A 27,014-nucleotide genomic window follows, 5' to 3' on the forward strand; every position below is an offset into this window, starting at 1 on the left:
TATTCAGCTATGATGATTAAAGAAAATTTTCTCAAAATTCTTCTCTGATTCATAGCTATGAAGTTACATCATCTAGTAAATCACATCACACTTCCATATATGAGAGAACCAAGCCAAAAACCAAAATACATTATATGGGGAAACTAAACATTTCAAAAATGAATCACATGATACACCGAATTGCATGTACTGCTAAATTTTGATTTGCAAGACAAATGCCAGGGGCAATATCACCATCAGATTCCACCATCCTTGAGGTAGCAGTGGCAGTGCTTTTGAGCTATTTGTTGCATTGCACATGACCTTATTGTCATGGTAACTGCAGAAAGTTTGATTCCTGAAATCCATCAACAAATTAGTAAATTACAAATCAGAAATAAGAATACCGAAATTATTAAGTGATGTGATTTACCTGCAAAAGATTGCAAAATATGAACTTACCGTGATGCACAGAAGGTGACAATATAGTCTGATGCAGAGCATGTTATGATGCTTGTTGCGTCCCTATCATATGCGTAGCTAGATGCTGCAGGGCATACTTGCTTAAACCCCCTCGAATAATTTGAAGGTACGCATGCCACAGGATCACTATATGCCCCTCTACAGCAGTACTCATCAGAATCAAACACATTGCATGCACTCCTGCATGCAATGACCTTCCCATCAGATCTAACAGAGAGCTCCGTCGGGCAATTGTTCCGAACATCTCCATCACAGCCAGCAATGCTACAATTCCCTTTACCACTAAGAGGCTCAACAACTATAGGCAAATTAAACCCATCTACAAGGCTAACATCGTAAAAATCTATATCTCCGAGGGTAAATTCAGCAATGGTGTTAGGTGGACTACTTGGACCTGAGCAATTTAGAGAGGTGCCACAGCTGCCTGTTTGACATGATCCAGTGTCATTTTTGTCAAAATTGCAGCCAGTTCTAGCCCATATCCGGCCACTCCAGCCAGTTGGGGCATTGTAGAAGGCAGTTTGGCCTGGATTTAAGGTAAAACCAGCCCCATGACTACTGTCACCTTTTGTTATTAAGCCAGGCCATATTGTTCCTTTGCAGTTGTTGAGCAAGGTGAAAGTTTTTGTTGTTGTGGAAATATTTTGCCCTATCAAAAACATCAAACATAAAGACATTAATAGCAGTGAATCCTTGAGTTTAAAGAAAGTGGCTAGTAGAGTAGAGAATGTTACCTGATACAATAGTAAAAAAGATGAACAAGAAAGCTGCTTGTAAACTGAGATTTTGAGCCATCTCAATTACACTTCCAAAGCTTTGTGTTTACATGGAGAACTGAGACATTGCAAGTGAAGCTATTATATGAGTGCATGGGGATAAAGGGAATGAAAGAATACGTGTCGAAGAGAGTAAATCTACAAACAGAGACAGCTCAAGAAAGCTTCCTTGCTTAATTATATGTCCAACCAATTGATTCCTTACTCCAAACATTTTATTCTCAATTAATAGATTCTTTAATCAATAGATTAAGCGGATCTTCTTCATTTCCATTGATTTTTACATTCTTTAATCTAAAAGTTCACTAGACCAGACAATGACAATCCCTTCGAGAATGATGGATTCGATCTCCCTTGCACTGGAAGGAAACTCATATAAAGCATCCTCTCTCTAGGGCGGAACAGAGATATGACTTGGTTGAGTTCTATATAAAGTCCAGCCCTTCCTCTGCTTCTTGAGAGTCCACTTCACTTCTCACTGGTAGAACAAGGTCTTCCACTAATGGGTTTTGCCCGACGCCCTCCATCAGTAAATGTGAATCTTATGGGAGCTTGGGAGAATAATGGGTTGGACTGCTTAATGTTTATATTGTTTCCAAGGAGGAGGACCAGTTGGTCCGTCCATGAGAGCCCTCACTAGAGCGCTCTTGCCGTCATTCTGGTGGCCCACCACTAGCACAGTCGGTGCGTCTAATGGTGTCTAGCTCTTGGGCCAAGCCGTGGAGCTCGTAGTACGCTTCGTAGAGGCTGCACTGCTCCTGCATTGCCTCTCTCGCCATTATCGCTCAGAAATGAGAGGCCTCAGAGGTGATCTACAGTTGAAAACGACGGGGTATAAAACGGCGCCGTTGCAGATTAATCTATCAAATTCAAAACTTGGGCCTAGTTCCATGGGTGTACGCCTTGCCTGTAGAGTTTAAAGCCCACTGGCCTCTGTTTCGGACTAGGCCTTCCACTCATGGGTTTCAATTAGATCTCCCAATTATATTATAGGGCAAAGTACCTCTGCCTATCTTGTACTTTAGTGCTTTTATTCTTTAAGTTGAGGATATCTTTAATCATAAAAACAAAAAGTTAATTTCTTCAAGATGAAATACTTATGCTTAAAAAAAAAGTTTACTTCTATAAACAAAAATCAAAGGCTTGCTTGGCAATATTAACGGTTATAGTAGTTGTTAATTATTTTAGTAGTTGCCGTCTATTTTATTAGCTGTTAGATATTAGTTATTAACGGTTAATTATTTGTATAGTGATTTAAAATAAAAGTATTCAGTAAAAATAACTTAGTTATTAAATGTAGAAATAGGTGTATCATCTTGTTGACCATAGTCAAAATTTTCTCTCAACCTCCAAACAGTAGGAGAGATAACTTTTCACATGTTACTCCATCAATCTCTAAATACTAGTATAAATATTATGCCACTATATAGTATAAATAAAAAAGAAAGTGTTTTAATTAGGGTCAAAACACTAAATACTACTTTAAAAGCTGCTATCAAAGAGGACTAAAGAGTAATATATAACAAGATAATGTTTTTATTTTGCAACTTAAAAAAAATTAATAGAATTTAATTTCATAACTTCCTGTATTACAACAAAAATATTAGACCATAAGAATAGTATTTCAATAATAATTTTTTTACAATTTTATAAACTCTTTTTAATTTAACATATATGAAACATGAAAACTCTTAATAAAAATCTCACTATATACCTGAGCCCTTTTGAGAACTTGAGTTTGCTAGTTGTAAGTCCTAGTGGTGTGGCAGTAAAACTAGAAGAATTCGTCTTATTGTAGGGAATGTATTAATTAAATTGTTTAAATCATGGATATATTTTGTAGAAATCAATCTATTTCTAACTGTTCTACCTCTGGCACAGGAGAGAAGATAATAAACAATGAAGAATTAATTATTGAAGATTTTAAAAAGTCAATAGATAATTAGAAACTTTCTAAAGTTCAAATCTACAAACAAAGCAAGTTTAACTTCCTTAGTAAAACTGATTATAGTATCAAAACTAGGGAAAGAGATATCCACATCACAAAGCCCTTTGAGATCATAAAGCTTTTAACTTCTTCTTCTTCGAATAAGCTCAAAGCCAAAGGATATAACTGCATTCATGCAGGATTAGTTCAAGTGGGAATAAAGCCCCGAACCAAAGAAGGTCTCAACACCTCTATCTTAGCTATTCTTAGAGATGCACGGATTTATAATTTTTAAGATTCTTTGCTTAGCTCTATTGAGTCTAGTCTCTACACTGATCCTATTTCTTTTGAGTGTTATCCAGATTTAACTATATCTTTGAATGATAAAAATTTGCTTGATAGTCTTGTTTTGCAGATAAAAACTCATAACTATAAAATGCTTCCTATATCTATTCCAATTGCCTTGATTTTTAAAGTTCATTATAAAGTTATGATGACCGCTTTTGCTTCTAAAACTCTTATTCACGGTCAGAAAGGAGAAACCCTCCTCCTACAAGCTGACCTCACTAAAGCCAATGTTATTATCCCTAGATCCATCAAATGGAATAAAGTATACTTTTCAGATGATTGGATCTTAGAAGGAGCCTCAAAGCCTAAGCCAATATCTCCTCCAAGCCCAAACACAGAGCTTAGACAAATTGTCCAATACCTAGATGGAAAAGTAAAGTTATCATTTACCAAAAAATCCACAAGTTCAAGACCCTCTTATGATACTACCTCTTCTTTTGAAACTATTGACTTAGGAAGAATTTCAAACTTGCCTTCTGTGATAAACTTACCTATCACCTGAATGCCCTCTATTATCAACTTCCCAATTACTCAAGACCATTTTAATCAAATCCCTTACTTGCCTAGACATTCAACTTCTGATATACCAAGAACTTCAATGCAAACTACTGATTTTTCTACTACCATACCTAGACTTATTTATTCTGCTCCAGAAGAAAAGCTAAGACCTACATTGTGACACCCATCACCCGTCTGCAGTGTAGCCGAGCAAGGCATGTCACACTCAGTATCGGGATGCCCTATCTTATCATACTTTATTCCTTTAATAATTTCTTCTCATTATATTTTAAAAATAAATTATATTTCTACAAGAGAAACTAATGGAGTTTCCCCTATTTTATTATCAGTTGGCATGTTTCACTATTCACCTGTTTAAAAATTTCGACAATAATTTCCAATAAAAATATCTCAACCATATTTATCACAACCATCTCATCATTTCAAATATCATTATGTGTTTCCATTCCCTATTCATTTCCATACAAATTCATTCATGCTCAATTCATATACAAAAATTCTCAATCTTCATTAATTTATATGATTTACAAACTAATTACATAAATTCATAATTTACAAGATATACAAATTAATTATATATGAAAGAGTTAATTTATTAATTTACATCACATACATATTAAATATATTTTCATAACTTACATTACATTACAACATGATAACTATTTATAAAATACAAAATATATTAGTATGACTTATATGGGCCCTATCTACATGCATTTCTGAGGATGTGACAACCTTGGTCACTTTGTAGATCCGGACTTCAAAATTCCAGTCTAATATCCACTGGGCTTTGTCTTCTGTACCTATGTGAGGAAACAATCCTTCACGCTAAGTATTTCTACTTAGTGGTGCAATAATACAACAAGAAAATAATATACAAATAAAGATAAAAATAAAGCCTTATTCATGTAATAAAAAATTATTTTGATTTCATATAGAATTTTAATATTAAATATGTTTTGTCATTCTTGATATTCTTTAGAAGTGCTTATCTCTTAATTTCACAGTAATAATATATATTATACAAAGTTAATTAAAATATTAAAACTTATATTCATAGTATCATAGAAGATGCATTTGTAATATTTATTTAAGTTAAATTTATTTTACTAATCTTATTATCTCTTTATTTCACATTTTCTTATGTTTTAGATCATTTCATAATAAATAAAATTTTATAGCTAATCTAGTTCATTTCAGGTATCTCTTACTCATTTATTTAATTCCCATTATTCTTAACAAATTTTACTGCCCAAGTAACTTATGACAGATTGACTAAACTGGATAAGCGGGTCCTTGGCACTGGATATCGTGGTGTCTCGGACCGTCATACCATGGGACGCAAAATGTCAACCACGTATGCAATCAATATAGTTAACACAGGGCATCACAGTACCTCGGGTCGTGTCACACCTTACCCCTCCGTAAGGCATAACATGATCCCGTAGAATACTTAATGAACTACCGAACTTCACCTACCGATAACTCATTAAGTACCCTACAAGGGATTTTAAAACAATTTTCTTACATTTTGGAAGTGGTGAGCATTTTGGTAGGAATTAAAAACCATTTATTCAAAGTTTAAATACTAGTAAAAATTTTTGTCCATTTTACTTTTGCCGCAATTTTTATAAAAATTTTGACAGAGTTCCCTCTGTATTTTGAGAAACCAGTTCTTCAAAAACCTGTAAAAAGCACTTCCAAAAGTTTTTCACAACTCCCAACCTCCAATAAAACTCAAATCAACCCAATTCAAATCTCTTCAAAGCAAATTTCACAATTTAATCAAAATTGGTCACCACAAAATATTTAATACTCCATTTACAAGGTATAAAGCAGAAAATTCATATGTACAAATATTAAATTTACAGAAGCAAACCCAAAATAATATTATTACAATTTATTTACAACTGCTCAATTTACATTGATACTTATGACATTACAGTATTTACATCAAAATAACCATAAGGGTATAAAACAATACCCGTATAAAAGGGATCAAGAAGTTCTTGTCAATCCATGACTCACTCTCTTTGCTTTCTCCTTGCTCTTATCTGCGACAGTAAATTAAACTATCGCTGAGTACAAACATACTCAGTGGTGCACAATAAAAATTTAAAATGTGATACATAAATCATTTATTGATGAAACATAATTTGAATACTTCGTAATCACATTTCACAAATATCAAAGCTCGTAACAACTCATTTTGTCAAATAATATATTAAACACAGTTTAGTCAAACAATTTCATAAACACAGTGTTGCCAAAATCATACACAACTTAAGTCATGACACAAAATTTTCAATCAATGCCGTGTTGTACACCACGACAAAGTAATCTACAACCCCATTAATCGAAATCAATGAGGGAGGTGGCTAGCTAGCTAATGAGTACTCATCCGATCTACAACCTCAACTGGTAAGCTAGAGAGGGAGGAAAATAATCGATCTCAACCCCATAAATGGAGGAGGAATAATAAGTAACTGTCATGCTAAGTGTGAATCAAAAATCCATTTCAAACATTTCATTCAAATATTGCATACAAAAAATCAAATCAATTTTCAAAGTTACAATTTGATCACAAGGTGGCAACACCAAAGTTCATAAATTCATAATGCGTGCTAAATCAATTTTTCAAGGGTAAAATGCTTAAATAATGTTTATTGTGCACAAACCTCAAGCGAGTCGTCCCTTAGCCTCGACTCGTTTCCTCGGGTTCCTTCCCGATATTCTTTTCAACTGAAACACAAAATTTTACAATGTTTCAGTACTAGAACTTAACATAAATCCTAAAATAAATTTTAGCTTCGCATTTACATAGTTCTAACGTGTTAAATTCGACGTTCTCGAAATTTTGTGTTTCGGGTTACTATTCACTGCACTATTTAAGTCAAATAGTTGACTTTCTAAGGCTTACTAGGTATGGGAACTCCAACTTCACCCACATACCACATTTTGGTCACTAAACTTGTTGGTTTTGGTCGTTTACTCAAAGCTTAGGTCGTTTAGGCAAAATTGCCAATTTTCGGTTTTGGAGTTCTAAGTTGCACTATTCCATTGGTCAATCTACTGTTGGAATTTGGCAAAACTTCCTTCATAGAAAATGTTCCTTATTGTCTTAAGTGTATTCTCATTTTTGGATCACCCCAATTGGAGTTTTGTAGCTCAAGTTATGGCCAAAATAAGTTTACTGTTCACGTGCACTGTTCATACTGGTATTTTGGGTTCTGGCAGATTTTGATCCAACTTTGGTAAGTAATTTGATCAAGTTAAGTTCATAATTTGGTCTAACTTTCTTCAGATGAAATGTTCTACTATGTCTTAGGTTTCCATCGGTTCAAGAATCGCCTAAATCCGAGTTTTCTAGAGAGAGTTATAGCCATCCAAACATTACTGCACAAATGAAAATCTGCAGAGTTGCAGGTTTGGTAACTCAACTTTGCTCAATAATTTGAATGGGTTAATGGCATAATTTGGGGTGATGTTCTCCATGAAAGTTTTAGGTCTATATCTCCTCTAACCCCTGGCCAAATTTCAGATCAATTTGACCTGTCTAACTCGAGTTATGACCAAATGAACAGTTGAACAGTTACTGTTCATTTGGTCAGTTTGGTGCAGTGGCAGCCTGCTCTCATTTCACTTTGGTCAATTGTTTCACCAAGTTTTGGTCAGTTTTTGGCCATGGTTCCTAAATGAAAATTGTGCTATTTTATGTCTATTTTCATCCCCAATTGGTGGCATATCAATTAGACTTATAAAATTTGAGTTTTGGTCCTTCAAAGTAGGTTTGGTCATGCTGCCAGCAGCATGACCAATTGACCCACGAATTTGGTTTAATTTCCTACCATTCCCACACAATTCATTTGGTCATAATTGACCACTATTTCACTTCACAATAGGTCAAACATGCCATTTATGCATTTCTCCAAATTTTTGGTTCACAAACCCTAACATTCAAACCCTAACTACACTAAAATGTTGCATTTATTCCCATTTATGCATTTCCAACTTACTACCATTCTCATGCAAGCTTACTAACACATTTAATTCATTCAAAATACATCAAACTCTCCCACATCCATGACTGGCCAAAATTTTAGTTTGTCCTTCCCCATATTTTTATTTCATTTTAACACATTACAAGCTAATTCAACAACTAATGATGCATTAAAAATGGAAAGAATGGAAAGTAACAAGTTGACATGCTCACCTCACTTAAATCCTCAAAACCCTATCTTTAGCTCCTCTTTCTTCTTGAAATTCTCTTCTCAAGTTGCAACTACAAGCTTTAATGAAGTTCTTATGAGAGTTATTAAGGTTGGGTAATGAAAAATTAAGCTTAGTGTAAGCTTAAGGAAAGAGCTTTCATGGAGGATTTATGGAGGAAGGTGGGGTGTCACTTTAGGAAGAAGAAGAGCTTTCTAATAAATTTCTTTTTCTTTTCTTTCCTTTATACGTTTTTTGCTTATGGAAGACCACTAAATCCAAATTAATTAATTCAATTTATTAATTTAGTTATGACATCATGCATGATGTCATAACTTTTGACTTTTTTCATTTTCATCTCTTTTTCTTTTTTTTTTTCTATTAGTTCTTTAATTTAATTCTCGATTCCGAAATTTTCTTTTCTCCGATTTTATTTGACAGTTAGGTCAGGAGTCAGCTCTCGGGGTCAATTGACCAAATCGCCCCTCGCCGGTTCATCCCGGTTTGCAAATAATCCAATATTTCTTCCGGCTCCCTGACCTAATTATTTGACTGACTTAACAGTTCTTTTTCGTGATTTTCTCTTTTCCACTGTGTTCATAAGGGTCCTAAGGACGGCAGCGTCACTTTTTACGGTTCGAAATTTGAGTTTAAAATGACTTCGCAGTCGTTCTCGAGGAGGTCACTCATCGCTGTGACTCTCGGCTCGTTTAACCTCTTATGTTCTGTTTTTCTTATTTATAGTTAACTAATTAAACATTACTAATTATTTGTGTTTATGGCTTCTCAAATTGTCTTAAGTGTGGCCCTAATCCCATTAATTGTCCGGACCGACACCGGTCACCGGAACAGTGAAATATACCAGGCTATGCAACGGGGGTGTTACAGGTCGTCATACCATGGGACGTGAATATGCAAAACGTCAACCACGTATGCAATCAATATGGCTAATAAGCCATGATAACAAATAGTCGAGCATACAAGCCATAAATGTGGGCATAAAGCCTTACGCAGTACTGCTCAAACAATTCCTTATTGGCATGCCAATCTATCCAATTTGACACACATGTCTAGACAATACATGGGCACTTTAGTACCATTAAGTATTAATATGTTTTATTATTTCATTATAAGTTCAAATTATAATTTATAACATTTTAAATTCTGTTCCTAGTAGAAGCATAAATTTCTAAATCACAGTTCTATATAGTTTATGCATTCTTCATAATTTATACATTCATTTTATATCATCCATATTGATCACAATACACATCGATTGATTTTTATGTACCATTTGTACATCGAAATATTTTCCTTTCTCTTATGATGATAACAATTAGCCCATTCACACATCTATGTAATTCATTTAACCGTTACAATATTTATATAAATTATCATTCACATTATTACCTCTCATGTACCACTTATTGTACAAGGTATTATTATCCTATTTGTAATAGGGACATAAGTCTTAATGATAACTTCATCTCATTTATACCTTTAACAATCCATTCATGTTAATTGCTTTTCATATTTTAAGTTGTATTATTTATATATTATGAGTTCCACATGTGATGAGAATACAAATTTTAACTACCTATTCACATAATTTAAGTGTTCATTAAGTCATTTAGGTAAATTACCATTCCTATTCCAAGTAATCCATGAACATTTCATGGATTTCAAACTTCATACCTTAATTTCCTCTAACAATTTAGCTCTTGCATTTTGTGTCATTCTATTTACTATTCACATTACTATTCATGCAAATTTTTTACTATTTAATAAATAATAGGATTAAAAATTCTAAATTCATAATAATACTACATTTTGGGTTGTACACTTGTTGGCACTAGTTGCCAATTGCAATTCAAAGCTCTCTTGATGTATTTTCGAAATTTCAGTTTTGATTTCTTAAGTTTATTGTTCCATTAGACTTATCTATAGTGGGAATTTGACTAAACTTTCTTCATCAAAGTTGTTTCTTAATGTCTCTACTTTATTTTCCTTTTTGAATCACTCCATTTAGAGTTTTGTAGCTCAAGTTATGATATTTTTACCATAACTAGCCGGATTGGTCATTGTCCAGAATTTCTGGGCAATTCTGGTTCTGGTAGTTTTGGTGAGCTAAATTTAGTTGGCAATTTGATTAGGTTATGATCAGAATTTGGGTTTCTGTTCTTCATGAAAGTTGTTCTACTATGTCTAAGATTTCCATGGGTTCAAGAATCAGGTCATTTGGACCTCTCTACACAAAGTTATGGCAATTTGAACCACCACTGTTTATATGGTTATTTTTCCAGGTCCAGATTTGGTTTACCCTGATTCAAGCAAATTTTAGGTCACTTTAGGTTGGTTTTCTGGGCAGGGTCTTTTCATGAAAAATGTAGCATTATGTCCCTAGTTTCACCTCTAATTGGCCTTACACCAATTGAAGCTACACAAGTCAACTTATTGCTGCCCAAACACACCGGACTCAAGTCTAGAATTTCTAGCACATAGGGCAGCTCGCCCAAATCACCATTCCAAGTTAAGGTCAAACCACCTCAAATGGTCACTAATCGACCATTAGAACACTAATTTACCATCCATTTGGCAAAACCCTAATTTGTATTCAAAACCCTAACTTCAACTTCCTACTCATGCATAACACATGAAGTTCAACTTCTAATCCATACACACTTCTCAAATACCATCACTAAACAACTTTAATTCAATTAGAATAATCAAAATCCTCACTCCCTTAAAGCTGCTGAATTTCATGCATACTCCAACATAAGTGTTTTATTCAATTTTATAATAATTTCTCATTCAATTTAACTTCCTAACAAAGATTAAAGAGAGAGGGAGGTGAGTATATGCACTAACCTCTTGTAGCTCAAGTCCAAGCTAACCAAAACTTCAATTTCTTCTCCTCTTTTTACTCCCAAAGTGTTAAGCAAGGTTCTAGGATAGATTTTTGTGTTGGGAACTTGGGGAAATATGGTGGAAATTTAGGGTTTCATGAGCTTGGTAAGCTCAATAATAGGGGATGGCTAAAGGGGTAAGGGTTTCGGCCAAGGCTTGATGGGAGGTGGAAGATGGTGATTTTTTTATTTTAATTATTTCCTTTCTCCTTTTATACTATGGTTGTCAATTATGATTGGTTAGAAAATTTTTAATGATGTCATTCTTACATAGTGCTTATGTAATAATTCAATTTAATTTCATTTATGTTTTATGTTTCTTTCTTCTTTCTTTACTTATTTTTAATTAAATTTTTAGCAATATTTATTCATAATTTAGGGCATAGATCTTACTTACTTAAATAGACAGGTTGGTCGAAAATCATCTTTGAAGGTGAAATGACCAAAATGTCCTTCGTTTTACTTATTGAGCTAAAATTGTCTGTACCAATTTATAAATTTTTTCTTGGCATTTTCTTAGCATTTTATTGTCATCTAAGCCTCAAGAATCCTTCACTTGAGTCCCAAAAATTATTTCACAGGGTTCCCCACAGGTCGAGGGTTGCTAACTGTCTTCACAGTTGCTTCCCGTTAGGGTTACCCATCGCCGTAGCTTCGGCTCATTTAACCTTATTGCATTTCTTTTCTTAAAATATTCCTTAATTTTTCTTGTCATTATTTAGGTTATTTATGACTCCTCACTCTAGTTTAAATATAGTTCTAGACATTCTGGCTGTCCGGAATAGTAGAATGTATGGACTATTTAAAGTGAGGATATCACACATATCTCCAACTTTGTCCTCTAAAACTGAGAATATAGATCTGAAATAAATGTTCTTTAAAAGGAATTTCAAGTCGATAAAGCATATCTCCAAAAGAATTTTTATGCTCCTAATAATTATGAGAAAAAACTTTGGTTTTTCAAACATTTCTTGAACCAAAGGGATGAAATCCAAGAAAAGTTTTATGCACTCATTCATGAGTATCAAGTACACATTTTCTTTTTTGATTGGTTTGAAATTTATGCTTCTGAGAATAATTTAGAATATCCTTTTGCTAAAAAAAATCCCTAAATCCACTATCTGAAGCCCCTTCTTGGCAAACTCTAAAGAATGAATGGATTCAGTCTGTTCATCCACCACTCAGAGAACTCTAGTTCAAACACCAAAAAGCTACACTTATAGCCTCACCCTTTAAATTCAAAGTGAGAAAAATGCTGAAAGAGATCTTGAGAATATCATTCAGCAGAATAACTGGACCAATAACCACCTTCATACTATTAAAAACCAGTTAAATGATATCCAGAAACAAATCTAGCATCCCACTGTGATTACATCATCTGGAGAATCAAAGATGAAAGCCCTAGTTTTTAAGCCCTTTGAAGTTTCGAAGACTTCCCTGTCTCAATTCCAGTAGAGAAACAAATAAGAATTCCATTAAGCCATACAGGATCGCTAAAACCAATTTGGCCCCTCAACTTTGACCAAGTCCAATGTTGTAATCCCAGATACTCCTAAAGCCTCTGTCAATATTATGAAAGAATCTTCTAATGAAGAAAATGGCTTCCAATATAATTCTTCTCCAGAAGTCAACAAAATTCATTGGCATAACTCCCAATAGTTTTATCATCCAAGAGCTACCGCTTTGGATATCAACATTAAAGATAAACCAAGTGCTCTTTCGCAAAGTCGTTATAATACTTCCTCTATTTATGAATGGAACATAGATGGAATGTCTGAATACAACATCCTCAATATCTTCCAGCAAATGACTATGGCAGCAAATGCTTACCGAACCCAGACAAGCACTTCTGACCAAGCCATTACAGAACTTCTTATTGCAGGATTCTTAGGCCAACTTAAAGGATGGTGGGACTATTATCTCACTTCCCAACAAAAGCTAGAAAATTTAAAGTCCGTAGAGCTTGATGAAGACCAAGAGCCAATCTTTAATGAAAATGATAGACTAATTCAAAATGCTGTTGCTACCCTCATCCTTGCACTTACTCTCCATTTTATTGGAGATCCATCCCACCTTAAAGACAAAAATGCTGAGCTTCTCTCAAATCTCAGGTGTAAAAAGCTTAGTGATTTTAAGTGGTACAAGAATACATTCCTTACAAGGGTTATGCTTTGTGAAGACTCCAACCAACCCTTTTGGAAATAAAAGTTTCTTGTTGGCCTCCCTCCTCTCCTTAGAGAAAAGGTTAGAAATAAGATCAAGGAGCATTACAATGAGAAGATTTCTTATGATCAATTAACTTTTGGCAAACTTATTAGCTACACTCAGAGAGAAGATTTAAAGATTTGTTAAGATCTTAAGCTTCAAAAGTAATTGAAATGGGAAATGCACAAGACCAAGAAAGAGCTCGGATCTTTTTGCCAACAGTTTGATATCTCTTACCAAAAGCCCTCCTCTTCAAACAACAAACCTTGCCATGACTACAAGACCAAAAGATATAGAAAGCATAAAAAACACTATTCCAATGATAAACCTTCCCAACCAGAAAAGCCTTACAAAAGAAAAACTCATACCAGAAAGCACCGAAAATCTTACCCAAAGCCACAAGAACCCACTCCCAGAAACGATGTTACCTGTTACAGATGTGGAAAAAAGTGTCACATTGCAAAATATTGCAAGCTTAATAAGAGACTCCATGAGCTCTAACTTGAGGAGAAAGCCTTGTGCAAAATTAAAGCCCTTTTGCTTGAATCAAACTCTGAAGATATTGTCTCAATCTCTTCTGAAGATAACCAGTCCTTCAACTTGATGAAATACTTTTTTATTCTTCTTTTGCTAAGGAACCAGAAAAACAATTAAACATGCTTACTAAAGATCAAAAGTTTTTTCTTAAAGTGCTCAATCACATTTAAGATCCCCAAGTTTAAAAAGATGACCTCACAAAGCTCCAAGAATCCTTTGAAGCCTCATCTTCCAGTACTATTCCATTTAAAGCCAATAACACCTATGATTTCATAGCCATTCTCCAAAAGGCCAAGACAAATAAAGTCAAAACCCTCACCTCAGTTATCCAAGAACTCTAAGCTGAGATAAAAACCATAAAAGCCAACCTTAAACAGCTCCAAGCCAAACAGAAAGAAGATTTAGCCGTTATCCAACTCCTTCTTAAGAAATTCTCTGAAAAAGAAGAAGATGAACTCGAGCCTGAAATCGAAACGCTCCAAATAGCCAACCTAAAAAATATTCTAGAAAATTTTCTCTCTTTTTTATAAGCAATTTACTTCTCAAAAGTATTTGATTAAAACTACTTTAAAGATTTTTGATGATTTTCAATTGGATACTATTGCTCTTTTTGATTCAGATGTTGACCTTAATTGTATCAAGGAATGAATAATTTCAAAAATATTTCAAGAAGCCATCAAAGAAAGACTCAAAGCTGCAAATAACTCTTATCTTAGAATTGATTCCAAAACTAATGCATATGTTTCCAACAACGAGTTGCATATTAAAACTTTATTTTTACTTGTGCTTAACATTCATCACACTGTTATACTTGGTACTCCATTCATAAATCTCATCACCCCATATTCTATGAATTATGTTCATATTTCCTCAAAGCTTAAAGGTAAAAAAAATGTCTTTTCTTTTATTGAAAAGTCTCAAACCAGAATTTAAACATCATTAAAGCATGTTCTGTTTATGAAAACCAACTGAACTATCTGATTTTATCAAAAGAAAGAGAACTTCAGGATTTAAGGAAAGATGTTTCTCTTCATAGATTAGAACACCAGTTTCAAAACTTTGTTTTCCAAAAAATAATTTATTCTCTTCAAAACCAAATTGAAAATACTGTGTTCTGATCTTCCGAATGATTTTTAGGAAAGAAAACAATATGTTATTGATCTCCCATATGAAAATAATTTTCATGAGTCTCAGATTCTGATCAAAGCTCACCCTATTCAAATGAACAAAGATCTTGACCTGCATTATCGAAAAGAAATTGATGATTTGCTTTCTAAAGGTTTAATTTCCCCTTCTAGGTCCCTCTAGAGTTGTACTGCTTTTATGTCAATAAATCTTCTGAAATTGAAAGGAGTGTTCTCATATTAGTTATCAGTTATAAACCTCTTAACCAAGCTTTAAAGTATATTAGGTATCCTATTCTAAATAAGAAAGATCTTCTTCAAAAGCTTTTTACTGCAAGCATTTTTTCAAAGTTTGATATGAAATCTGGATTTTGGCAAATTTAAATAGCCCCCAAAGATCGTTATAAAATTGCTTTCACTATTCCTTTTGGCCAATTTGAATGGAATGTCATGCCATTTGGACTAAAGAATGCCCCATCTAAATTTCAAAGAATCATGAATGGCATATTTAATCTATATTCTGCATTTTGCATAGTTTACGTTGATGATATTTTAATTTTTTTATCTTCCATTGAACAGCATTTCAAGCATTTGAACACTTTCCTGTTTGTTGCCAAGAAAAATGGTTTAGTTGTCTCTAAGTCTAAGATAAGTCTTTTCTAAACCAAGATTAGATTCTTAGGACATTATATTTCGAATGGCACAATCTCTCCAATGGAAAGATCCCTTACTTTTGTTGACAAGTTTTCTGATAAAATTCTTGAGAAAACCCAACTTCAAAGATTTCTAGGATGTTTAAACTATGCCCTGGATTTTTATCCAAACCTTAACAAAATACTCCAACCTCTCCATGATAGGTTAAAGGAAAATCCAAAATCTCGGACACAAGAACATACTTTTGTTGTTCAAAAAATTAAAGATCAAATCAAAGAAATTCCTTGCTTACACCAAGCTAATCCCAGTGCTTTTAAGATAGTAGAAACTGATGCTTCTGAGTTAGGATACCAAGGAATTTTAAAGCAATAGAAACACGATAAAGAGGTTATAATTCAATATGTTTTTGGACATTGGGATAATACCCAGAAAAACTATTCCACCATAAAGAAAGATATTTTATCTATTGTTATATGTATTCAAAAGTTTCAAAGTGATTTGCTTAATAAAAAATTCCTTTCAAGAATAGATTACAAATCTGCAAAAGAAATTTTAAAAAAGAATGTTCAAAACATTGCTTCAAAATAAATTTTTGCTAGATGACAAGCTATTTTAGGTATCTTTGATTTTGATATTGAATATATTAAAGGAGATATGAATCCTGTCCCTGATTTTTTAACTCGTGAATTTTTGCAGACTCCTCACCATGATCCCTAGAAAGCCTCCAAGAGATCCACCAAAACAAACAAAAGAATCAAAGCCGAAGTCCTCCTCTAAAGCCTCCTCATCCAAGCAGAAACCTTTAAGCCAATCCCAAAGCCTTATTTTAAGCCAACCAAAAGCCACCCCTCATAGCCCCATTATTTCCTAAAATGCCTTATTCCAAAAAGAAATAGATCAATTACAGAGCCCCTCTACTTCACAAATTTCGAAACCACTAGAAAGCCAAATGCAAGAATGATTAGCAAATCTCATCAACCATACTGAACTTTATCAAGTCCTAAGGGAATCTCTTCTTGAAGGACCTCATAAAGATGCGGTTATTAATGTGTGTTTAAAGCACTATGAAAAAGAGATTGTTTTACATAAACCAAAACCTTTTTTTCTAAATAAACTGTTTCACAAACTGATTTAACTTCAAAACTTGTTTCCTCAATAGATTTAACTTTAAAGCCCCAGGAACCAATTGTCTTACAAAACTTTTCACAAAGCTTTGGTTCCCTTTCACAATACTTTTTAAAAGAATCTTATCAAAGCATTTTAACTATTGAAGATGATTTTTATGATGCTAACCACAGTTTGTGTGCAGCAAAATTTTTTGGTTCTTGGCATTATAAAACGTGGGATCGCTCAAAAGATTCAGCTTATTACCAAAGCATTTTGATTGAAACAAGATCAATTAAAATTAAACACTTCCTAGAAAACTCTTCCACTTTAAATTCTCAACCTGCATTATTATCAAAGTTATCCACCCTATTAATTGGGGACAAGACCTTTCACTTCCTAGAAAATTTCAAGCCAAATTTAGGAAAAGCCTACCCTCCAACCAAACCTTCACTTATTGGGATTATCACTAAGCCTAGATTAATGCTTTTCTAATCCAAAATCCGAACCAAACTCATACCTGACTCTTCTTCTTCAACACCATTTCCAAATTCCATTTTCCCAGATGGTTTGCCCAATGGTGGACATGGATGGGAGCCACACCTGAGATTTTGCCTTCTGATATCTATCAAGGGTATACCACTTTTAAAGCCAAATATGTTCCTTCAGTAGAGGAAGACTTGTTCCATCCTCTGATTATTTTTGCTTCAAAATTCTTTGTCCCTTGGGTTCTTGCTTGGAACTATCAATATAAACTGGACAACTTCTTCAAGGCCCCATACTAATATGAAGATTCAAGGTCAAATGGTGATCTAAGTTTTAAAAGAACCAAAAAACCTCCTTAGTAACTGTGAAATAATGGCTTTTAAAGCAGTCTAAGGACCATCAAAAGCAAACTGCCTCCACCTCAACTTTCCTTGCTCAAAAGTCACATGCAAATTCTCTACTTGCCCAAGCTAAAATAGAAGAGGAATAATCTATAATAATGAAACAACTTTTGTCAAGTAGGACAGATTCCTCTACAACTTCCAGCAAAGCCAGCACTTTATCATAAGCAGTCAATCTGGGTAATGATAACGAAGATGACTATTTTAGAATTTTCACTGCACTAAAGCACCAATAAGTTTAAAGCCTTTTCAAGCCTACAACAGAAATCATTATAAAAGTAAAAAAAAAAAAAAAAAATCATGAGTCTACAGTATTTTGATTTTGCCAACTTTTGCTCTCACATGGATATAGTTTCAAGCACTTCACCAACTTTCGACGCATGCCCTCAACTTTCACATGAAGCATAGTAAAAACAAATGATTGTAAAGCATTCTCCTTCATCTATAAAAGGAGGATTTTTGCTCTTAGAAAGGTATCAGTTTTTCTTACCCTTTAGAAGCCCTCTGCCTTCTCCTGTAACCGATACTCTTCTCTTTGTACATTAACCGTTTAACTTTAATTCTATCTCCATATGTAAGTAATTTCTGAAAGCTTCAATCAAAGTATATTTTGCTTGAGGATTTTTTATTACTTTACTTAAATTTTGATTACTCCGTGGCTGATTCTCCTGCCTAATATTTAACATTTTATACTTTTGATCATTTTATGCTTTGATTTTATCTTATTATTTATTGACTTATCTCTAACTTCAATCTATTAATCCTCTTTTTGATTGTTATCCCTTCAATATATATATATATATATGCACACAAGAGTATGTTTTGTAACATGAGAAAATTTTTCTTTCAATTCAAAACGCAGCTCTTTTGCATATGCCATCTTAAATTGCACATTTCTCTCATCCTCCAACCCCCATCAACTTCATGAATCATGCTAGATATAAATATGCTAATATATATACACGCTAGTATGTTTTGTACCATGAGAAATTTGTTCTTTCAATTCAAAACACAGCTCGTTCGCATATGCCATCTTAAATTGCACATTTCTTTCATCCTCCAACCCCCAACAACTTCATGAATCATGCTAGATATAAATATGCAAAGACTTTTTTGTCTTTTATTTTTAACTTTTATATCAACTTATTAATGTTAATAAAGCTAGGAATTGTTGCAAGCCTGCATATAATGAAAATGGTTGAACTTCTAAGTTTTAAGGAAGCCAAAAAAAAAAATAATATTCATCAATGGATTTTGATTTAAGGATATTAGATTCGTTTGTAAACTATAATCTTCGTTTGGAAAACAATCATTTGTTAAAAAACAAAAAAGAAGAAAGAATTCAATTAAATTCACATATAAGTATATTATTTTTATATAATTTTTATTTTTAAAATAATTTTTTAAATTAAAAAAAATTAAATTCTTTTAGGTATTAAAATTTTTAATATAAAAATTGATAAAAAAATAATTAAATTGAATTTTTATTAAATTTTAATTTTTTAAAACAGAATAAAGATTTAAGATAAGCTTATGGATTTGCTTGGACGCTTTTTGATGGGTGCGCACTATACATCACATTAAGACAAGCAGAAAGGTACAGCAGTGACAGTATCATATATTTTATTAATCTTCACTTAAAAAAATTTATTATTTATTTATTTTAAAAATATTTATTTTCAGGATACATATATTTAATAAAATTCTTACTTAAAATTTTTACTTAAACTTAGTTCATTATGAATTGAAAATATAATTATGTAAAATTTATATATTTAATAAATAAATTTTATTATATATTTTATATCTTAAATATGTAGTAAATTGAGTTTAAATAAAAAAAATCTTAAAAATAAAGTATAACATCTTAATTTTAGAGCACTTTAAACGCTTCTACTTTTAGACGATAACTTGAATGTGGGGGAAATTTCTTATGAGGGAAACTATTCAATGATTTGCAATAGCAACTTTCAGAAAAGATTTGCAGTAGCAACTTAAAAAAAAAAAAAATTCAAGCCCATCTTTTATATGATAAACAACTTACCATTAATGGACTGGAAAACCTAAAATTCTAGGTGCAGCTGCAGAAGTTGCAGATGAGGTATGATTTTCTTCTACTTTTGAGAAAAGTGACCAATGTGTATTTGTTTGCAGATTGCTGCAAAGCATTTGCTTTAATGCTCACATGCATGCCTGCTCTTTCCATTCTGCTTCATTGAAAAAGGGTTTGGGGCTATCTAAATAAATAAAGGATATTCAAGTTTTCAAGAAACAATGGGTTTGGAATATATATATATATATATATATATATATATATATATATATATATATATATATATTCCATTCTGCTTCATTGAAAAAGGGTTTGGGGCTATCTAAATAAATAAAGGATATTCAAGTTTTCAAGAAACAATGGGTTTGGAATATATATATATATATATATATATATATATATATATATATATATCAGAATTATATCATAATTAAAGTTTTAAATTTAATCTCAATTAAATTAAATAAAAAAAATTATATTTCCTCTATTTAGAAATTAAAATTTTACAAGAATACAATTTAATTAATTTTTTTATTTAAAATAAAATAATTTATTTTTAAGTAAAAAAAATATTTTAAAAGAAATAGAAATAAATATGATTGTGTGAAAATTTAATTGAATTTTTTTAAATAATTTATTCTAAACAAAACCATTAGAAAATCAATTTAATTTGTTTTTATAGAATAATGTCATCGACTAGTTTTTCTTTTAAATTTTTTAAAATAATTTTAATTCTTTATCAAAATTATAAAAATAAAAAAATTTATTAATTTATATTACAAATAAAACTATTCTTTATTAATTAAACATGCTTTAATTTTGAATCACAAATAATTGAGGGTGGTGATGTATCTGTTATTAATTTGAGGATTAAACAAAATTCAAATAAATATTAAATTGATTTGGAAATTTACCTAATTATATATAAAAAGAAGGAAATTGATATGCTTAGATTCTCAATTATTTAATATACACATCAATTAGCAGACTGCCAATATACTCTTACCAATACAAATTTAATGTGCCCTACTCCTCCCTTTTGGCTAACTTTTAGAATGAAATTAAGCTTAGTTCATTTATTTTATATAATGTATTCTGCTTTAATATTAGACCACCCACAAATGTATTTACCTATAAAATTCATATGTCAGATATTTATATCTGGATAGGAGGGTGTGTTATTTTTATATGATTTTTAAGTTTTTTATAATTTATTTTTTATAAATTAAGTTTCAATTTGTTATTGTATTTAGTTAAATTATACATGACAAAATTTAATTCAATTAGATATATATATATAAATGTAAAAATTTTGTATTCCTCCATCATGTTGTGGGGAGAACATTCAACTAACTATTTTGCATTCAACTTTGATATATAAATATGCAACGAAAGAAAAAAAAATAAATAAAAGAACAAAGTTTCTGATTAACACAAGATGTTGCAGAAAAACTTTTTAACCAAAAACTTTTATTTACGAATAATTTGCTTTAATTAATGATATTAAAATTGCAAGTTCCAACTCCAATTATCAATTTCAATAAAGCAAAAAAAAAAAAAGTTTTTATTTAGATTTAGATTTAGATTTAGATATGTACTACTTATGTAGCTTATTCTCAAACACCTAATTAATCTTTGAATTAAAAATTTATATTTTCTTTCATAAAATTTTGTATGAATGAAACTAATTATTCATTAAAAAATAATATTAAAAATTTAGAAGATTTGATAATGTTGACAGAGCATCTAAATTGGCTAATAGGTAGACTGAGCGCTCTACTATTGGACTCGCTTATCTATGATTTTTACATAACCCGTTAAATACCTTACAATTTAGATCTTTTATTAAAAGAAATATTTGTATCTCCTAGAGTACTTTTTTTTTTAAATATATATATATTTAAATAATAAAAAATAAAATAAAATAATATAAACACTGCAAAAACTTAAAATTTATCAGACATATTTAAAAATTATTCACTCAAAATTTATTAATAATAATAAATTTTAGATGATATATTTAAAATCTGTTACACATATTGAGAATTATTAAAAAAAGAAAGAAAAAAGAAAGGGAGAAGTTGCCACTGAAAAAGCACTCACAGTACGTGCCATTGGCCACTTAAACATGAGATTAAAGAGAGGAAAAAAGAAAAAAAACAAGAAAAATAGAGGAGAAGAAGAGATTTGAGAAAGCTTTAAAATTATGAAATGATTAGAACATATAGCTGGGTGCATACAAGATGAAGCCATAGAAGATGCATGGTGCAAGCATCCAAAAATAGCAGAGGACAATGTGCACAGTTTATGATTCGTGACAGACAAAGTAATAAAACATGGGTACCACATCCTTCAAAGGTGATAGCCAAGCTTGAAAGATCATATTTACATACCGATCAAGGCATCGATTTCATGGAACAGAAGCCTTTAATCTCTGGCAATCAAGTGGGGGAGGTGCTTTTGTAGGTGGTGATGGTGGTTGGCAGGCGTTGAGAGCTAGACAGTGAGATTTCAGCTGTTATTTATGATGGAGAGAGAGAAAGAGAGAACAATTCCACTAGCCAGAGGATTTGCACCCAAAATGAACATGACCCTTCCATATATATGTATATATACTGCGAGGGCAAGATGGTTATTTATTTATTTATTTCTTTTATATTTATAAAAAGGCATGTAGAGATTCCAACTTAGATCATTAATTATTGAAATTAAGAGCTGTAATTATTATCGAATTAAATTTTCGACTATAGAGTAAAAGATAGTGAAAGTATTATGATTCTCTAATAAGTTTAAGTGACATTAGAGTCAGCTATTAAATAAAAGACATATTTATCGTGAGATTTTGTAATATTCTACCATTAGCGGTAGAGTTTTGACTCATATACCTCTATGATCTAATTCTAAGATTTGAACCTTATTATATAACTTGCTAATTGAGCTATCTAGTTGCATAATAATTATATATGGGTCTTGTTCAAAGATAACAATCTATTCTACTCCCCTTGCCTCTTTTAAGTTCTAGCTATTAAAAATTTATGGGGTGATCTTCCCTAAAATGTGAAGGATTAATGTTTTAATAATAAATATAGAAATAAAACTAATACAATTTATAACATAGCTAACTTTTTAATTATATTCTCTAGAAAATAATTAATATACCTCTATTACTGAATCAAATTTAATTTTTCACAATAAAGTGTCTAATTTAATTTGATTTAGTGACTAAAAGTATATCACTCACTTAATAAATGACAGGTTGGAGTCCCCACAATGGTGGTCCAGAGGAATTTTCTTAATTGTGTCATAGTAGGAACTAGAGGCTATCAAATTGACAAGAAGATAAAACTCTCTATGCATTATTTTGGTGGTCCTAAGACTTTATAATTATTTCAATAATTATTAAGTGTCTTTAACTCTCAACTAGCTAGTTAGATTTCAATTTTTTTGTTTTATTAAAGATTTTTTTTGAAATAAATTATTTATGAGAAAAGAATTTAATTAAATTTTATACAATCATACTTAATTTCTACTTTTTTAAAAGAATTTTTTTAATTAAAAAAATTGAATTCATTAAAAAAATTGAATTCTTTAATATTAAACTTGAAAATTGACAAAAAAAAATCAATTGAATTGAATTCTTTTAAAATTTCATATTTTAAAAGAAACAAGTGATATGAAGAAGTAATATATTTTTATTCACCATTTCAATATATTTCCATTTAGAGTTTTTCCTTAATTTTAATTGAAAATAAATTTATTTAAAAGTAATTGAAATTTAAATATTGCCAATATTTATTTTTTAAAACTTTTCAGAAAAAATAAGCTCAATTATATATGCATATAATCAAGTATAGAATTACATCCCAACTTAACTATTAATTCACAATGAACCTGAGAATAAATAGAAGAATTTTATTTTTTGAATGATAGAGAAAGATAATAAACTAAGAATCTATTTGAGGCTGCTATTTCAGTGCTGAGTCATTGTCCCAGAATGTAGCAATCCAATATATGCTATTGCCAAAAAAAAAAAAAAAAAAAAATCCAACATATGCTTTTTAAATAACCAACAAGTATTCTTACCAAAAAAAAACCCAACATGTATACATACTGAGGAACCACTTTTATTTATTGTTTAAAATTTTATTAAAAAATAATTAAATTATCTAAATTGTAATAAAATATTCCTTCATTTAATTAAATTATACTTTCTCTTATATAATTAGGAAAGAAAGAGGAAGGTGATAAGATAAGTTTTAAAAAATTTTAAAAATAATTTTGTGTTTATTAATTAATACTCTTTAATATTTTCAAAACGACAGATAATTTTAGATAAATCAACTTTTGAAATGTGATAGATAAAAGTGAATGGAATAAGTAGTTAATTGGCATTAAGAAAAATTAATAACTAAACAACATACTAATTAGAAGAAATGTCTCGTTCGTGTCTCCTCATCCACTTGTTCTAAAATTGTTCACTTTTGTGATGCTACACGTAGTGTAACTAAGTGAAAATTAAATGAATAGATAGAAGCCATGAAATTTTTTTTTTTTTTTTTTTGGTTTTTGACACACAACAGCATGAACATTTTTTTTTTTTTTTGGGTATGTGAAATAAATAGAAAGAACATTTAAACTCATAACACTCAACCAGCCCAGCTAATTAACATGTAATACCTAACAATAAAGTGTTCAATATGATCTAAATTACATATTCATTTTTAGGTTACTACTCATAATGTACGTAATATGACAATTAAAAGTCACTCATCTATCCTTACAATTTTTTTTTTTTTTCATTCATGACCATATTGCATTGCTTTGTTGCATGCATACGTTCACATGCTTCAACGATTGCCCTTGAAATTAAATTGAAATTGACATTGAAATCAATATATTGATATTTGGTTGTTTTGTATTTTTGTTGATAATAATTTTAATCAACACACAATATTTTTTTTTCTTTTTTTTTTTTTTGGTTTACGATAAAAATTGAAATTTGAGTTTTTAATAGTATACAAGGCACGTTGTTAAAGTCTAGATTTATTATAGTAAGTCGAGAGATATATGCTACAATTATTAGACTCACCTATGAGTACAATGATTCACTTATGAGTACAATGATCATCAACGGCTAAACAATCATTTAAATTGTATCTTGTGAGAACATGCATGCCGAGTCGATACCCTAGAAATAATTGAGATAAAAATAAGAAATTAAAAGGGAAAGAACATGGCCAATAAGATCTATATATAACCATTTTAAAGATTATATATGGTAGTTAATTTTCCTTGGCCTTCTTCTTAGAGTAGTTCTTAGAATGGAAGTCAAGGAACAAAACCAAAAGAGAAGTGATGAAAACAGCATCGAAACACCAACCCAACATCCCAGAGCACCCCGCACTAGTGAAATGGTAGTAGAAAATCCAACCCATGATCCCAAAGCTTGAAAAGAACTGCAAAATCTGGCAATCTGTGACCAACTTTTTCCATTTAGGACGAATCCCTATGGCACAAAGAAAGTAGTAGTAGTACATTATCACATGTACAGTAGCATTTGTGACAAGTACACAAGGGAACATAGACTGCGAGGAGTTTAGTGATATGTAGCACATCACCACCACTGTTGCATGATGGTAGACATGGAGGAAAGTCAACCGTCTGATGGAGTTGCTCAAGATGATCAAAAGGGTATCCATGAATTCAAAAATCTTCGAGATATAAAATATGTAAGCCCAGAAAAAGAGAGGTCCAGTAGGTGGGGTTTTTTTAGGGAAGCAAACAACAGAGTCCAAGTTCGGAGCAAGAAGGATGATGGAGAGAGTGCAACCAAGGGCCATAACGAAGGAGAGCGAGAGAAGGATCATGTTATGAATGGCTGTGAGGTTTTTGAGGAAACGAGGGCTGCAGGAGATTAGGGTTGTGTGAGAGAGGAGGAAAGTGAGAGAGAGATAGGAGAGAACGGTGAGAGAAAGGAAGAGAAGAGAAGAACCTGGAGTTTCACCTTGTTTCCATGCGAAATTGAGAATATTTGGATGGTTCACTAGCCAATATTGGAGGATTGGGAAAACTGGGTTCTTGCTAAGGTGGTTCACTACACAATACTTGACAGTTTGGAAAAGGAACTCCATGGCGGCTCACCGGTGGCGGTGGTGGTGGTGGTGAAAGGAGAGTAGAGAGAGCTTGGAGAGGTTTTAGAAGCTTAAGATAGGATGTAGAAGTAGACAAGTGCAAGAGTTTTAATGTGCGAGGTGATGAGTGTAGCTGGCCAGCGCAACCTCATTAGACGTCCTCAGTATCTGTCCCTTCCCCATTTATTTCCATTTACTATTCTAACCCAAAACAAATAAATAAATAAAGTTGTCTGCAAATCTATGGAAATGATAAAAAAAATACTAAAATTTTATGTGCAGCCTAATTTACTCTACATTTCAATGATTAGCATATTCACATTTGCCAAGTGCCTACGAAGGCATTGAATGCACTATTAAGTGAGTATATATATTCACAATGTTGGTTTATATTTGTACGTGTATATATATTACATATATTATGTAAAGTATATAAATTTAAGTTAAGGTTTAGTAGAGTATAAAATAATTAATTATATAATGCAATTAAAGTTATAATGTATTGTAATTATCATTATATTAATATATTTAATTATAAAATAAAAATATAATTAGTATAATTTTTATTTTAATATTTAATTTATTTATATTATTAATAACAAATAGTAATGATTGCAGTTATTAATAATCAAATAGTAGTAATGATGATAACAACAATTAGGTGATGGTGATAGCGAGATTAGGTAATGATAGTGGTAAGTGACAGGTGGTGTAGAGGGGGTAGTGGCTAAATAGTGATAGCAGTGATTTAGTGACGGTGACGGTGATAGCAATGGTGGCAACAAGAGGATGGTGCTGGTGGCAACAGGGTAATGGTAGTAGTGCTGACAATAAATAGAAAAAAAATCAAAATAAGTAATCATAATTATATTCATTTATATGTAATAATCCTCACGTTAGTTTAAATATAATTGATTATATTATGTAATTTTCATTTTATTACATCATAATTTTTTATGTTACTAAATATCATAATCAAGCATGCAATATAACTGCAATTACGCTATAATTTTGATTACATCGAACTAAACTGACTTTAAGGTATATAGATTACACAATATAAAAAAAAAATAGATATAATATTTAAGTAGTTTAATTATAAAATTTACGTATAAAATTTATATATTAATCAAGATAGTTTGGTTGGATTTCATTCACCTTTAAAATGTGAA

At 31.4% G+C, this 27,014-nt stretch overlaps 2 protein-coding genes across 2 annotated transcripts; both read right to left on the reverse strand.

The window, feature by feature from the left end:
- Positions 1-26: 26 nt before the first annotated feature.
- Positions 27-1,333, reverse strand: LOC110649450 (pathogenesis-related thaumatin-like protein 3.5). Its single transcript, XM_021804029.2, is given in 4 exon segments — positions 27-337; positions 442-1,111; positions 1,197-1,278; positions 1,280-1,333. Coding segments are annotated over 4 exon segments (951 nt in total). The 3' UTR covers positions 27-192.
- Positions 1,334-24,738: 23,405 nt separating this feature from the next.
- Positions 24,739-25,972, reverse strand: LOC110649445 (uncharacterized). The gene has a single exon (XM_058151048.1). It carries the CDS (start codon positions 25,840-25,842, stop codon positions 24,994-24,996), a length of 849 nt encoding a protein of 282 aa, XP_058007031.1. The 5' UTR covers positions 25,843-25,972; the 3' UTR covers positions 24,739-24,993.
- Positions 25,973-27,014: the final 1,042 nt, after the last annotated feature.

The sequence above is a fragment of the Hevea brasiliensis genome, chromosome 8 (genome assembly GCF_030052815.1).
Source record: "Hevea brasiliensis isolate MT/VB/25A 57/8 chromosome 8, ASM3005281v1, whole genome shotgun sequence".
Classification (NCBI taxonomy): Eukaryota; Viridiplantae; Streptophyta; class Magnoliopsida; order Malpighiales; family Euphorbiaceae; genus Hevea; species Hevea brasiliensis.

Bases quoted from the DNA above. Each gene is read 5' to 3' on its own strand.
- LOC110649445 (XM_058151048.1), bottom strand. From the start codon at position 25,842: ATGGAGTTCCTTTTCCAAACTGTCAAGTATTGTGTAGTGAACCACCTT.